Source organism: Aspergillus multicolor (assembly GCF_047715735.1).
Source record: "Aspergillus multicolor strain CBS 133.54 unplaced genomic scaffold BDW74scaffold_26, whole genome shotgun sequence".
NCBI classification, from domain to species: domain Eukaryota; kingdom Fungi; phylum Ascomycota; class Eurotiomycetes; order Eurotiales; family Aspergillaceae; genus Aspergillus; species Aspergillus multicolor.
This window is the reverse complement of record NW_027395977.1, coordinates 225,214-240,611: the sequence shown is the minus strand read 5'-3', so window position 1 is coordinate 240,611 and position 15,398 is coordinate 225,214. Positions and strand designations below refer to the sequence as shown.

The window sequence follows — 15,398 nt, the reverse complement described above, 5'->3', positions numbered from 1 at the left end:
ATCACAGATAAGTCTCTATGACCATAGTACCGGTCGAAGTCTCTTTATTCCCTTCAGGACCGACTCTGGATTCCCTCATCGTGAGTTACACAGAGCCACGATATCATCTGGAACAAAGACGCTGAGGATCTCGATCAACCTGCTCAACGGAATCCACTCAAGCACTCCGTGGACCGTTTCAATTGTCCGGCCACTGTAAAGCACCCGGGCATAGAACTCTTTGTTAGACGTCTCCCTATCGTCAACATTAGCGTCGAACTCCCAGAAAGCCCCGAGCCCCAATGAATAAAGGATCGGACGTACCAAATCTCAAACGCAACATTACTCCCCATGCCCGGCCACCTGAGGGTCCTTATCCCCAACGCCCCCAGAAGCGGCGCAATATCACCATCGTGCGCGAACGTATGAGAATAAACAACCTCTCTTTCCCACCTCAGTAGACTCTCAAAACCCCTCACCAACTCCCCAATAAACAACCCCTCAACGCTCTGAATATACTCCGTAACATTCGGGTTCTTCCGCCACCAGTAGTTATACATCCAGTCACCGGCGCGGAAGACCTCGTTTGCCTGTTGTTCACTCACACACTGCGTCTCGTCTTGTAAAGAACAAGGAAGCTCGTACCCGTTGCACAGCCGGCCCTGGAAGTTATCCGCGAAATGGTCCCATGTTTCCATCCACGCGGACTCATCGAATGCGTCGAACATGCTTCCTAGAGTTTTCCGGAGGGACGATGTAACGGCGATATGCTCATCCCACTCTTTCGTACTCTGGATTGCAGAAAGCAATGTATCACGTTTCGCGCAGGAAAAGCCGCGGTTTATACTGTCGATACCGCTCGGCTGCTGATGAAGGGGTAGCGGTCCGTGATAATCAGGCCAGAGACCGCGGAGGACACCACCGGCGGACCCCTGTGTTAGTGCGGCGGAGCTGGAGCGGAGCCACACCTTGTCCTTGTTGGCTTGGGTTAAATTTGACGGGATAAGACCGAGTTTCTTGCTGTACACATTGTGCAGATCGCGACCGTGCTGGAGTCCGTCTAGATACCCGCCGATCGTGAGTTGCGGGTACTGGCATGTGCCGTTGACATAGCCTGATAGATAGAGGAACGGGTTCGAGGGGTCTGTGTAGGCTTGCCCGTAGACCTGGGCTGGGGCTGGGGAGCCGGATGAGGGGGAGGCGAAGAGGTGAGGGTGGATTGTGTTGCAGTTGTATTCTTGGTTCTATCGATGTATCAGCAGGAGTCACTTCTTGAAATAGAGAACATAGTTTGATTGGCAACTACCTCTCCACCAGGAAGAATATTATACGGCGTCCTTCTCTGATGTCTCTGCACGTACTCGAGGTACACCAGTTTCGCGTCCACAGAGCCATTCCGCATCGGAGCTGGCAGGGAGTAAGTGTCTACATGGGGATGAGGCATGGTGCAGTAATTGTAGATGCTGTCGCCAGTGGGACTAGCTTTGTTCGATGGGGCGTTGAAGACCCCACCGTATGTGACCAGCGAGGCATCGGTGATGTAGGTGGTGTGGTTCAGGGGCGGGTAGAAGCTGTCGAGGGCAGCGAGGGAAGACCCTGAGAAGAGCAGGGCGAGGAAGAAGGTTAGCATTTCGAGGATACCTTCGTAGACAGTCTTCATCCTCTGAAATGCTGGGGATTGGAGTTTTTAAGATGATTTTTAGACATGACATGACAGCTTGGGGGTGGTTGGAGGCAGGGATTGGCGGCAGATTCTGATTGGTCGGACGCAAGCACGTGGGCGACCAGGCTTCTATGCATGGCCAAACAAAGGTCATTACGGTACCATATCCTTGATATGAATTAAATTAATTCTAGTCCGTAGTATCTTGGCCATGGTGATCCCTGGGTCCTTGGGCCTTGAGGTCGTCTCTGTGGTTATCGCGTGTCTATAGGTATGCATACCGCCGCCCGGACGTTGAGAGTAAGGTACCGCGGGCATGGAGTATCATGCAAACTTCACTATTGTATTATATCTTTCCAACGCGGGATATAATATTTGTGTCACAATGAGGTGGCCGTCAAATATGGTAACGGAGCTTTTCTGAAGCTATAGACAAACTTACATGACCCTAGTTCTATGGTATGGCACTGTAAGCCGCAATGTATGGGCAGCTCGTTAGTATGGGAATTCCTCGTCCTTATGCTGCAGTGATCTGAAACATTACCTTTGGGTCTACCCTCGCACCTACTACGCGGATCTGGCAGCCTGCAGCAGCATATGCTCTACAAGATACTTGCCGTGCCTTCTTGCCAAGTCAAGCGGCGTTTCCCCAGACTTGTCCGCGATATCCACCCGCGCGCCCGCATAAAGCAAGATCCGAATGGCTGTTATGCCCTTGTGGTCAGGATGATTGTCATAGCGATTCACAGCGTGGTGCATAGGTGTTCGGCCCAAACAGTCTCTCGAGTTGACGTCCACAAGCCCTGTCCCGAGAAGCTCCCTGATAACAAGGCTGTTCTGATCCTGACGGCCGTCAATGATCGCGCGCGCCAGAGGAGTCACGCCCTCGCTATCACGGTAATCCGGATGAGCCCCGTCGGCCAGGGCGCGCCGTGTGCCAACAAGTTCTGTCGCGTTGAGTAGGTTGGAGATTGCGAGTTGTTCCGGAGAGGCATGCAGGGACAACTCGTCGGCGAGAAGCTCGAGCACGTCAGCATTGCCGCAAGCAACGGCAGCAAGAAGAGCATCTGGTGTCACCGCAGCCTCTGTCTTCTCAGGAGCAACTGTCGAGAGGTGGCAGAGCATCATAAGGCCATGCGGCCTGTTCGCTGCCGCTGCAGTAACGACCTCCGGTGTGATGCGATCCCGTCCATCTACTTACAGCAGAACCCGCAAAACAGCCATAAGGTCAAAGTTCATGCCGTGGTTAAGTCCAGCGGCAGCCAGGACCTTTGTCGTAATCCGTACATCCTCCGCCAGGTGACGCAACAAGCGATCGAACATACGCTCGTTGTGGAAATGCTGCGCTGCGCCTTCCAGGACACTCTCGGAGATCTCGACTTCCTCACCAAACTTGTTAAATATGACGTTAAACACTTCGCTATTCTGCGCCCGAGCTGCAGTCTTTAGTATTTCTTCTGTGAAAACGCTGGAACTGTGACATCGATCCTCGAGATATGCGAGCGGGGACGGGCACCCTCGGGAGGTTTTGGAATTCCCTGCCACAGCCAGAAGAATGTCATTGGTGAGGTAAAAACCCTTTCCCTGATGCTCTTCTAACAGCGACAGAAACGTCCATGCCTGCCTGGACGTTGTTGCTGCCATGAAAACCTCCTCGCTGATCAATGTGTCCTTGCCATAGTGACTAAGTAGGAATGCTAGGGTCTCGGAGTTCTTAGGAGCGAAGATACAGTTAGCTATCAGCGCAGCATCTGTCAGACGAACTCTGGCCCCAAAGTGATCAACCAACAGTTGTACGGTCTTTGTTCCTGCAAAGGGGTTCCCAGCAGCGGCTTCCAGCATACGATCCGAGTATTCAACCGTGTCTTTCTAATGTAGGAGCAATTCAACGAGTTGCGGATGTCTGGACCATCGCGCTGCAGCTAAAATCATGCATTCAGTAATCTGGATGTAGTCTTCTCCGTGAGCCAGCAACGTCGTCGTGAGGTCGGGATTCTGGTCATTATTCATTATTGCTGCCAGCAGAACGGTTCCGAAGACGTGGAAACTGTCGGCTTTGCGGGAAATGATGGTTTTCATAATCTCAAGGCCATGCTTCTCGTTGTGCGCTGCAGCCACGACGATGTTCTCGGTGAGATGGAATTCATCCCCTGCCTTATCTAGTAGCAGCGTGAAAAGGTTGCAATTTTATAACTTGCTGCACTAATCATGGCATCCTCGGTAATACGGACCACCGAGATCTCGTGATCCAAGAGAAATACTACAATATCCACATATTGCTCATCCGGTACTTGGATCGCGGTCAGAAGGACAGTATCCGGTATTGTCACACTGGGCTTGCCATGGTTCAGCAATAGCTCCAACAGAGGCCGGTCGTGCATGACGTTCTCCAGCGCCACGATAAGAAGATTCTCTGTGAGCTTGCAATCACCACAAGCAAATTCATCGGGAGTCCCTAGTGACTTTGCACAATTGGAAAAATCGTGCCGCCCGAGGAGAAACCGTAGGTCATCAGGCCCGCTCTGAATGGTCGCTATAACCGTCGTTTCTAAAAGTCCCAGGTTTTCCGGATGATTCTTGTAGAGAAATTCCAGGTTACCTTGGAAATACCGAGAGCTTTCAATACCCTCTAGTACCATGTCTTCAGTGAGACTCACATGTCCTTGCTCCATAAGAGTCTCTAGGATTTGGCGTGCGTGCTTCCTGTTAGTACATGCTGCTTTGAAGGGGTCTTGTGTTATAGTTATCGGGTGTTGACAGGCTCCTAATAGAATATCAATAATAGCCTTGCCCTGTGTCTCCTTATACGCTGCGGTGATGAAAAGGGATTCAGAAAAAGGCATTTCGCGCCCGGAAACTTCCACCAGAATTTGAGTGATAGCAGCCCCTTGGGCGTCGTTATGAGTCACGGCGGTCAAAACGGCCTCTGTAACGTGAATTTTGCACCCGGGGTCATTTGTCAAGAATTTGATGATGGCCAATCCGCCCTGAGGCTTCCTAACTGCAGCTTTGAAAACGGCTTCAGTGACAGGAACCGCGGAGTTTGAAACTTTAGACAAGAATTGAATAATACCGTATCCATCACTCCAGTTTCCAGCTGCAGCCGTGACAAGGGCTTCTGCAACGGGTAATCTCCCCTTGGTGACATTAAAGAAGAGTTCAAGAACGCCTCTGCCATCGGGACGTTGAGAGAGATGTGAGACTGGAAACCTTCGCGATCATAGTCGTGCAAAGCCCTCATCACTCCCATATACTCTTTGTCCAAAATATACTGGGACGCCTCGAGAAGCAAGGCCTCGGTTACACTGATGTCTGACTCCTGGTTTAATAGCAGCTTCACAATGTTCCCGCTATCACTATTGTGAAATGCGGCAAGTATTGCCTCGTCACTGATGCGAACATCGTGTAGTTGAAGAAAGTGAGAGACTATCTCCGCCGGGCAATGTTCAGCTGCATAAAGAAGGAGCTGCTCTGGTGACAGGCCACAATCAATAGCCATTAGTAAGTCCATGCAGTCTTGGCTTCCAGAATGCATGGCTGTTTCTAGAAGTGTGCGTTCGCATATATTCCACACAGTAAGGTCAGCTCCATCATTGATGAATCGCTCCAAGATCTCGGTCAAGTCAAAACAGCAAGCAGTAAACATCGCGGATGATTTTCCATTTGATTCTACCCCGAAATAATGGTCCTTATCCGAATCCGACATGCAGGAGACTATTGTCTCCCAGGCCTCAAACATTGGCGACATTGCGTGGCTTCCAGGAGATAGAAAGGAGTTTAATAAGTCTCCGAGGTCTCCAGTGCGCAGAGCTCGACCAGCAAATCGGCAATGCCGGCCCCAGTGAGCAGCCGCGTAGTCATATATTGTCTCTAAACTTTCCGGGGCCGTGGGGTTGTAGTACCGCTGGAAGCTGATAGCGCGGTTGCTGACAAGAGACAGCAAACACGTCTCTGCCAGGTGAGCGTGAGATAACCTGTGATAGAATGCCGGTTGTTTCTCCAAGAATTCTCGCACAGAGAGATGGGCAAATGTAAAAGTATTTATTTCAGCGTCAAAGACAACAAGATTGCAGCACAGGTCTAGAATCTGGTCCTTTGTCAGTCGGATGGTAGGTAATCTCACGGAGGTTGAAGCGGCTGCCAGGAGCTCTTTCTTAGTCAGAGTTCGCCGGGAAGAGAGCAGCCAGTGCAGGGTGTTAAGGGCAGATTTTCTGTCAGCCTGAGATGGCGATTCCTCGATTCTGTCCAGAATCTCGCGGTACAAGTCCTCCAGCTTTGGTGGCAATCTTCCAATTCTCTCTTGGATGGCTTGGTCTGTTTTCAATTGGCACAGGGATTGCAGCTGTAATGTCGCCCAAAGGAACCTTTTGACATCAGCACGCTGAATATTGCGATTAGGTTAAATCACACTTACATTCCATCTGCGCCTTCACTGATCTTGTCTACGATCATCTCCTTCATCTCATCTTTATTGTGCGAGAACCTCAGCAATTGCCGGCGACGAATAAGCTTCTCCGTCTCGGTCTTGACGAGGTGGTGGATATCGTCGGAGTTGTTCTCAGATGTCAACGGCACATTTGGAAACTTCTCAAGATGGCAAACAAGGTCTTGATCATCCCTGCTAGATACGAGTATTTTGACCAATGTCGATGACTCTTGTAGAATGTCGTCCAGGGTTTAAGAAGCTCGTATCTTCTCTCCGGGTCGCATTCATCGAGTGCGTCAATGACCACAATGACCATAGAATACAGAGAAAGTATTTCGGGTATCAAGTCACGACAGTCCTCTAGTCCCAGTTGGCCCGAGGGGAATCTTTCTTGCTCTTCTTCTGCATACCGACGAGTTACCGGCTCGAGTAGCTGACCGACGCCGTTAGCGCGCGCCAGTTGTCGAGAAATGCTGGCCAGGATATTATCTGGATTCGCGCGTCCCGGTTCAGCAGGATTCCGCAAGCAATAAAAGTATGCCGTTGGGGGAGAGCGACCATTCTTGGATTGCTCCAAGAAGTCCTCAATTACCAGTGAACTGTGGGATGTAAGCAGTATATTCTTGTATCGGGCGACATTAGCGTACACTAGTTTGCTCTTCCCAGACCCAGGGATTCCATGAAGCCACAGTAGACTGGAGGCGCTATCATCTTTCCACTGCTTATACAAAGGGTGGGTGAGAAGCCAGGTCCCAGTGCCGGCAAGGAAGTCCGATCGCGTCTGCTTGTGGTGCTTCGTATATGGTTCTTTCGATAACCACTACAAGATATTGACCCGCTTCGATTCTAGGAAGAGAGTCAGCGGTCGGTGATCCTTGGATGGTCGGAGAACAGTGGTCTCACCATCGAGATTGTCCTCTATCTCACTCAGTCTTTCGTCAAGCCGAGTCAATGGAGCATCTATGTCATCGAGTATCCTTTTCAACTGCGCGTGTCGCGCGAGTTGTCCTATCGCGGTCAGTTCAGCCGGACCCTGACAACCATCCGAAACATACCCTCCCTATCGACCAGCCTAGCGCATTCGTCGACGGTCAACTGCGTGGTCGCAACCTCATAAATAGAGCTTGAAAGTCGGGGGTAACGAAGAATACATTCTTGATCGAGCATTCTATATCCGGTCAGCTCCACGACTTCCAGCCAGCGTTTACCGGACGTACTAAAAGTGCGATCCTGAAAGTACCTCTTCGCCTTCGCAAGATACACTAGAACTCGATTGTACAGCGCCGTCAGCGCCTTCCGTAACTCCGTTGCAGCGACCGAAGTTGATTGCAGATATAGCTCTTCGAAAACAGCATAACGAGCTATCAGCTCCGCGAGCGACGTTGCATGTTCGAGGATTGCCTCCGTGATCTCGGAATCGCTGACCGTAATCTATTGTTGCTTTACTATGAGCGAATCCACTAAAAAGGGTGATGTAGAGCCCTACCTCTAGGAGGAACTTGACCCCTGCCCAAGGCAGAGCTGCGTGGACGGGGTCAAATTGAACTGCGACATCTCCGAGCTCCTTAAATCGTGTAATCCACTTGGCCACTTTGGCGAACAGAACGCGAACAATGACCTTCTCGCCGGACTTTCGCTTGAAGGAGAGACGCTTCTCCTCAGATCGCTGAATCTCCTTCTCGGTGAGCTGATGTAAGTCCGTAAGGATCTGCAGCTTCTCCGGGCGCTGGAAATCGAGGCTCGCTCGTTCCTCCTCGCTAAGAGACTCAGCGGCATTATGCCAGAGGTCGTCGCTTCGAGAAAGGTCGCCAAGTCAGTGTCGAAAGTTGAATGGACAGATTGATCTTGAGCTTAACGTACGCTTTAGGTCTCGTCACTTCGATCTGGCTCATCTTGTACCTTTCGGTCGAAGGTGAAGAAGGGTAAGGGAGTTTGGAGATTGACGGGGAGGAGGAGGGGTAAAGACGAGAGAAGGATGGAGCCCCGCTTGGCTTGCCCAGCGGTTGATTAGCGTGTCGGTTCAGCCGCACAGGCCTGGAGTGCCCAACATTGGCGCTTGCAGGGGTCTGCCCGCGTCCAGCCTTCCGCGGTAGTGGCGACCAAGACTTTGGACAACTTACCATGTCCATTTGGTGACGACCACCTTGGTTAAGGAGCGGTAGCTATAATTCAAGGAGTACTTGAAAGCCATAAGTATGTGGCCAGGATGAAGCCGGCAACAGTAATACATTCTAATATACCCCGACAGGGTCTATAATACCTATATAATTTAGAAACCAGATTTGTGCTCACAGAATATCTCATAAAATATTGAGGTGGTAGAGATGATCACGAACAGACCCGCAAATATATGTATTAATGGTAATCTTTCAATGTCCCTTGGTCTTCTCGAGTTGATTAAATACCTAGCGGAGAACATATGGAAGCTTGTACATCCGAAACATCCGCATCAACCCTCAATCGGTAAACAAGCTCCGACTGAGAATTCGAGTGCCTAGTTTGCAAGCTGTCTACGAAGTACAGTTGACCATTACGGAATAGACGTATTGCTATTGTTGGACCCTGAAATTATGATGCCTACGGACTGCGCCCGCGGAGTGGTTCCAGGAACCAGGTACACAACAAAAGAGCTGTATAGCATTTTTATAGGCTTATACCCATCAACTATATTGCAGTACATGAATAAAGGCAATCTCAAGCCACACGAACAGTATGTATCATCATTCAAATGCTCCAATGGTGGAAGTCGGCCAATGTCAGTAAGCTGAAAATAACATAAGGTTAACCTGGGGCACCCTAGATCGGACCCTAGCCCAGGGCTAGCCGGGGGCTTTGCATCGCTATCTCCACCCACTAAGTAGACAGGTAACAGACCTTCTATCCCTAACACGTTTAAAAAAGTTGCCCAGATTTCAAATGCAGGTGCCTATAAATCCCAGTTCCCATCTACAAACAGCTCAGTTCCCGCAGCTGTCTTCTCTACAACCAACATTATAAGTATGATGCTTTTGCCAGTCATTTCGGTAGTCCTCTTAGGGCACTTGATACCCTTAACTACAGCCGAAACAATTCTCGGTGTTACTGTCTTTACTCGTTATGGCGATCGTATGATATTCAATCCCCCAACCCAAACCACAAACACGTCCATGCCTAATAGGTAACTCTTGAATAAGAACATCAAAACACTTCCCCGACTACACCCTCACAGACCTCGGATACCAGCAAAACAAGCAAGTTGGATCCGACTACCGCGCCCTATACATTGCACCCAACACTCCAAAGCGGATCCTCAGCATCTCAGAAGACGAGTATCTCCCCAGCCAGATCTACGCTGCTGCGCTCGACGATCCCGTCCTGTTGAAGAGTGCATCTGTATTCCTGGAGGGGCTGTATTTGACGACTTCATCAGAGGAGGAGTCAGGCCATGGAGATGCAAGCCAATTTACCATAATCCACAAGGACAAAAACACCAACACCCAAAGCCTAGACCCGAGTCTGCAATGGACCAACAGCAAAACCACCGCCTCATGCCCCGGTATGTCCGACCTAGAGCGCGACTTCACGCGGGACGGAAATTACACGTTAAGAGTCCACGAAACACGCCCCTTCTATCAATCTTTCCATCCGCAGCTCCAACACATCCCAGCATACAGCGACCGCTCGAGCCTCTCCTACGAGAACGCCTACGATATCTACGACCTCCTCAGCACCGCCAGCATCCACAACACTTCGTTCCAACCCAGGGGTGAAAATGCAATCTTGGAGTCTGACCTCCTCCAACTCCGCACCCTAGCCGACACCCGCGAGATGGGCATAAATTTCTCACCCGGAAAACACTACGCCTCCATACACGGCCGCACACTACGGGGCTCGATCGTCGCGCACCTACGCGAGACAGTCGCCTCACTAGATAAAGGTGAACGTGGGAAATTCTCGCTCTTCTCAGGTGACTACGACAGCATGCTCGCGCTCTTCGGGCAGCTCGGGCTCCCAGAGGAATCTCCATATCCACTCAACACATCAGAATCAGCGTCGGGCATTGACTTCCGCGGCCTCCCAGCCTACGCCTCAACAATGGCCTTCGAACTCTTCACGGAAGAAGACCCCAGCACCCTCAACGCATCATACTTCACCTACCCCGCAGCCCATGACAGTCTCCGCGTGCGCTTCCTCTTCCGCAACGGCTCGGACCCCTCAGCGCCATTGACACCCATCCGAATCAACCCCGTCAGCTACCGCGACGAAAACGACACGAGTCTCGACTGGTCTTCTTTCCAGCTAATCATGGGGCAAAACGCAATCAATAAACCGGAAGACTGGTGTTCGGCCTGTGAGAGCGAGCTCCCGCTTTGTCAGGCGCTGCGGCGCGTCGCAAGTGAGCATCCGTCGATATATTATGGCATTCGGGAGGGGATGAGGCCGATACTAGCGGGGATTACGGGCTCGATGGTTACGCTGGGTGTTGTTGGGATTGCGGCTGCGGTTGGGGCGTTTTTGTTGTTGAGGAGGTGGAGGAGGAAGATTCGGGCGAGAAAGGCGAGGGCTAGGGGCGTGCTATTGGCGGAGTTGATGGAGAGTAGGGGGTCGGTCGCTTTAGAGGATGGGGAGAGTGAAAGGGGTTATGGGGGATATGTTGATTTTTCGACTGGTGTTAAACAAACCTGAGGTCTTTGAACCTATAGGTGGGAGTTGATGGACTGATTTAGTAAGGAGTAAACATTGCCGGCAGCTCTTATCCATGGACGCCACAAATGTGTGGTTCTCCATGGAAGTCGCAGCTTCATCATATTTTGGGTATTATAGGTGTATTATCTTCACTCCTCCCATTCATTCCATCGCGGAATGTCAGGCAGCGGATGAACCTCGACCCCCAGCCGCTCATACTCAGCGCAAATCCTTTCCCGGCGCAAATCCGTCTCGGTTGGTACATATTCACTGCTCCCTGCCTCGTCCCTAGATACAGCCGCCGATATCCTCAGCATAATGTCTGAATCATGCGTCCGCCCCATCATCCACATCATTCTCGACCAGGGCGGCCAGGTTGATTTTCCCCAAGAGACTATGCGAGCCGCACCTTTCATAACATTGTGGAAAAGCAGGAACTCGAAGTATTCGCCCATCGTCAAACCATTCTCATAGGCCTCGTAGAGGAGTGTTAGCTGGTTATCCATCAATACCATTCTAAATGCGGATTCACACACCGAAATCTCATAAACATGATAGCTCTCGCCCTCAAACTCGGTATAGCGCGCCTCAAAAATCCCAAGTTCCCTCACCGGCGGCTGTTGAACATGCATCTGGCGCCAACTTGCCTCGGGTCTAATGTACGCTTCCAGTTTCTGGGGGTGGCGTTCATCGCACATATCCGCTCCATCTAGTAACCCCATCACTTTGATGTCTTTATCCGTCCATGGCGGATCCCCCGGCGCCCAGAAGAACATGGGGAATCTCTTAGCCAGAAGGGGGTTCTTCACCCGCTGGCGGTCAGGTGCATCTGAAGCGCTGCGGGCGTGGGGCATCATAAACAGAGCTTTTTGCAGCGAAGGGGATCCCTGGATGATTTCGCGCCACATCCGACATGTTCGTTGAGCAAGAAGGAGCGTCTGCATATCTACTACTAATAGGATCATCTCAAGAATCTCGGTGGTCCCGAGTGCTGTGTGCGTTGCTGGTGTCGCCCAAGTGGCCATTTTGTCCTTGAAGTTCGCGAGCGCTCATATTTACCGTTGGACTTTGGGGGCCAATCCGGCTTTAAATAGTCCATCTTATGGTGCGTAAGCAGGGGTTTGGCCCCCGGCCGTCTAATGCACCTGCCCGAGGTGAGTTTAGTCTTCTCGTATTCCCCTATAGGCATGGTACTCTAGAGTAAGCGCTATTTCCTGCTTACAAGGATGCACCTCACGAGGCAACTGTACTAAGCTCACTATATACAATAGAGACTACATTTCGGCTGGATTACCGTGCTTACTCATCTGACGCCCAAACTCACATGCCGCCCAAAATTCGACCTCCACCACGATGAAAAATTGAAGCAATTCAACGCAATATAAAACATATTAGAACCTGAAATTTTGATGGTAAATTTATTGCTAACTAAAATCTTTATATAGCAATTTTAGGACTCCCGAAAGCGCTGTGGTAGTTGGATCTCGCGGCCTTAATAATTCAGGCGAACGGGCGAGTCGGGAATAACTTTAGGGCCAGAGGGGTTCTCCTTCTTCTTAGGGGATGCCTTTGGAGTTGCTGGAGGATTACTCTTGCCTAGTTTAGCTAATTTAAAGCTCTCCTAAAGTTGCATCTCCGCGTCTTTATCTATACGCGCCTGCTGCTTTTAGTGTTCTTTTTACCTCTTTAACTCCACTGCTTTAAGGCGTTGTTTTTGCATATTTACAGCTTTTATCTTTGCATTTTCTTTAGCTATTCTCTTCTTCTTCTTTTTAGCTTACTACCTGTGTATTTTATCCTCTTTCTTTCTGGCCTTTTCTTGTTATATAGCCTTATCCTTCTGTTTTTAAAGATCCCGCGCCTGCTGGATCTTCCCTGGAGAATAAAAGATTGCATTGCCATTCTCCGGTGCCTGGAGTTAAAGAGTAAGTGGCTTTCCTTGTTACCTCTTCTTTTTCTTATTAACAAGCGCCTCCTCAAGGCCTTGAGCTTGCGTCTGGAGGAGTATGTGGTTTGTATAAAGTATATCCACTATAGTCCAAAGTTTTTCGAAAATTTCAGGCGTAGGCGCGCTCTCTGCCTCTTTAATAAGTTTTTAAATATCTCCCGCATCTTCCGCTCGCAGTACTTGCCTCGCTAACTTAGTAAATTTAGGAGTTTTATTTGTATTCTTCCTAAATTACTTTAGTACTGCCTCGGGATCCCAGGGGAATAAGCTAGTCGATCTTCACAAACTCTTTATATTCTTTGCACTTAAGGCCTTGCTCCAGGCCTTTTAAAATAGCCTAAAGAAGTCTTGCTTTATAATTACGCTGAGGCCTTGGCAGGAATATAAGAATGCGTCTAGTTCGTTGCTATACGCCCTGGCAAGAGGAGAGAAGATCCCAACGTCCAAAGGCTGCAGCGAATGCGTTAAATAAGGCGGATACATGGCCACTAGTATTTAATTTGCTTTGCAGTAATCTAGAAAGCGCATTATGACATAAGATCCGTGGCTATCCAAAAGGAGAAGCCTCCAACGCCTCCTTGCTTGATCCCTTGTTTGCTTATTAAAAACATTACAAACCCACGCTATTCCTATATTGTTATTTGTCCAGCCTGATATAGAAGAGGTAAAATAGTACTTATGGGCCTTAGGATTAAAGTCTTAAAGCCAGGTATTTTGTAATTTACTTACAGCTAACTAGTATATAAGGCCTGGAGGCAGCCTTCTTCCATTAGCTAAGATACATGTAATAATGGTTATCCACTCTTAATTTCTATCCTAAAGATATTGCTTAAGGCCTTCTCTAAGATAGGCCTCTCTGGAGAAGATTTTCTTGCTTTTTAAGACTATTTTAATAAGAAATCCTTTCTCGTCCATGTTGTAGGTATTCTTGGCCAGGATATTATATTTATCGATTTTGCGCCTTAAGCAGTTAAAGTATAAAGAGTATTTATATACTAAATTGGCCTTTTTTCTTAAAGAATTAATCCTAGTTATATAGGCGCTTATAAGTTTATTTTTATGTTTATTAAGCCAGCGCGAAACCCAGTAAGTTCCTGGCTTTTTTTAAGTAATCTTGCCTGCGAAGTTCTTAACCATATTATATGTGCAGAATAAGCCTTTGCTGGCCTGTTAATTAATATAATTAATAAGAACTCTCGATTGCTAAGCGTTAAGTAATAATAAGTTTTTATATTAGTCTATTTTCATGCCCTGAATGCCTTTAAAACGTCTGGACAAAGTAACGCGGTCTACACCAAACTCTTAAGTAACTTTTGTATATAAAAAAAATTCTCCTTGCTTCAAGGAATTAAGATATTCTATTGCCTGATCCATTAGAATAAAATTGCTCGAGTTATAAGGGGTTAAAATCTACAAGCAAATGTCGGTGTGGGTATAATTTGGGCGCCAAGTGAGTTTGGGCGTCAGATGAGTAAGCACGGTATGCCAAGGAGCTACAATGTCTCCGGTCTTTATACACTTTGGTCGACGTTTATTCTACCTCAAATATCCTCGTGAGCATCATAATTTCGCTGTCCCATGTTAGATAGGTACCTAATGGTATGCCGACGTATGAGATTCCACTGAATGTTACCCATACGATTGAACATCGCTCAATTCATCTTCGAATAACTCCACACATTCACCCTCTCATGATTCCTCAATGGACAAGGCTCAACCCCCAACGTCGCATACGTATCCCGAATCCTATTTCTCAACCGGACATGCTCAGCGTCCTCATTATCATCCTTTTCGTCAATACAACTCGAAATACCAGGCTTGATAATCACGATCTCAGCGGCCAGCGTTGGACCCCCGAGCTGCTTCAACGTGTCCCATGGCCGCGGCTTGGTGGTCTCTTCCCACCAGACCACCCATGGTGTGGCCCACGGCAGCCACCATAAGCCGTCGTTGAAGATCATGTATTCGAAGTAGGCGCCCATTGTTAATCCCTTGGCGCCGGCCTAGAGTAAATTAGATTGTATTCGCCAAGGCAGGATGTTGTAACCTGTTATAATACAATCAGACAGGATTGAATGCCGGCAAGCATACCTCAATCTCATAAATGCTATAGCTTGTTGCCCAGCCATAGGTCGCTGTGAAGACAGCTATCGTCTTCACGGGTGGCTCTTGGACGAGCATTCGGCGCCAACTTGCTTCTGGTCGGATATAGGACTCCAATTTATTTGGTTCGAGCATATGAAGGCCTGTGAAAATAGTCGTGTTGCGCTCCCGTCTGACTTTTGGTTTGTTTGAATCTCGAATTGTCGGGAATAATTGTGGAAATTTCCTGGCGAGGAGCGGGTTACACGTCATCTCTCTCTTCTGTGCATCGTCCGCCAGGAAACTATGCGCCGGTGCCATGTAGAGGGCCTTTTCAAGTGCAGGTGAGCTTTGGATCACTGCACGCCAGGTTCGGCATGTTCGCTGCGCCAGGAGAAGGGTTTCCATGTCCAGGTGCAGTAAGATTCCCTCGAGGATCTCAGGGATTGAAAATGCGATCGGAGTGCTCATTTTATTTGAGACGCAAGGATTACAGTAGCTGGTAGGAGAAAGTTTAACCGTAGGCTAGGATTTGGATGCTGGTGCTCAAGCGGCGGCGCCAGTCGATTTATGTTTTAAGTTATCACCGAACTCAACTGCTCGCTTATCGCATGGTCCAGATGTCTAGAAGCCTA

At 49.1% G+C, this 15,398-nt stretch overlaps 6 protein-coding genes across 6 annotated transcripts; 1 reads left to right on the top strand and 5 right to left on the bottom strand.

Moving 5' to 3' along the window:
- Positions 1-75: 75 nt before the first annotated feature.
- On the bottom strand, positions 76-1,648 carry BDW74DRAFT_187040 (histidine phosphatase family protein; the record flags this gene model as incomplete). Its single annotated transcript, XM_073731389.1, has 3 exons — positions 1,286-1,648; positions 304-1,223; positions 76-235 (listed from the first exon to the last, which is right to left on the bottom strand). The coding sequence occupies exons 1-3, from the start codon at positions 1,637-1,639 to the stop codon at positions 76-78; spliced, it is 1,434 nt and encodes a 477-aa protein (XP_073580786.1). The 5' UTR covers positions 1,640-1,648.
- A 425-nt stretch (positions 1,649-2,073) lies between these two features.
- BDW74DRAFT_158970 (uncharacterized protein) lies at positions 2,074-2,406 on the bottom strand. The gene has a single exon (XM_073725403.1). It carries the CDS (start codon positions 2,399-2,401, stop codon positions 2,210-2,212), a length of 192 nt encoding a protein of 63 aa, XP_073580785.1. The 5' UTR covers positions 2,402-2,406; the 3' UTR covers positions 2,074-2,209.
- Positions 2,407-3,511: 1,105 nt separating this feature from the next.
- BDW74DRAFT_181216 (uncharacterized protein) lies at positions 3,512-7,960 on the bottom strand (the record flags this gene model as incomplete). The annotated part of the gene is made up of 12 exons (XM_073729960.1): positions 3,512-3,792; positions 3,846-4,852; positions 4,915-6,006; positions 6,057-6,260; positions 6,479-6,667; positions 6,716-6,849; positions 6,904-6,914; positions 6,972-7,076; positions 7,124-7,236; positions 7,309-7,499; positions 7,555-7,861; positions 7,929-7,960. The coding sequence occupies 12 exons, from the start codon at positions 7,958-7,960 to the stop codon at positions 3,512-3,514; spliced, it is 3,666 nt and encodes a 1,221-aa protein (XP_073580784.1).
- Positions 7,961-8,796: 836 nt separating this feature from the next.
- On the top strand, positions 8,797-10,733 carry BDW74DRAFT_181215 (histidine phosphatase superfamily; the record flags this gene model as incomplete). Its single annotated transcript, XM_073729959.1, has 2 exons — positions 8,797-8,827; positions 9,277-10,733. 2 exons carry the CDS (start codon positions 8,797-8,799, stop codon positions 10,731-10,733), a joined length of 1,488 nt encoding a protein of 495 aa, XP_073580783.1.
- A 62-nt stretch (positions 10,734-10,795) lies between these two features.
- BDW74DRAFT_158968 (uncharacterized protein) lies at positions 10,796-11,492 on the bottom strand. Its single transcript, XM_073725402.1, has one exon. It carries the CDS (start codon positions 11,453-11,455, stop codon positions 10,883-10,885), a length of 573 nt encoding a protein of 190 aa, XP_073580782.1. The 5' UTR covers positions 11,456-11,492; the 3' UTR covers positions 10,796-10,882.
- A 2,633-nt stretch (positions 11,493-14,125) lies between these two features.
- BDW74DRAFT_66850 (F-box protein) lies at positions 14,126-15,355 on the bottom strand. The gene is made up of 2 exons (XM_073733404.1): positions 14,773-15,355; positions 14,126-14,684 (listed from the first exon to the last, which is right to left on the bottom strand). The coding sequence occupies exons 1-2, from the start codon at positions 15,232-15,234 to the stop codon at positions 14,334-14,336; spliced, it is 813 nt and encodes a 270-aa protein (XP_073580781.1). The 5' UTR covers positions 15,235-15,355; the 3' UTR covers positions 14,126-14,333.
- Positions 15,356-15,398: the final 43 nt, after the last annotated feature.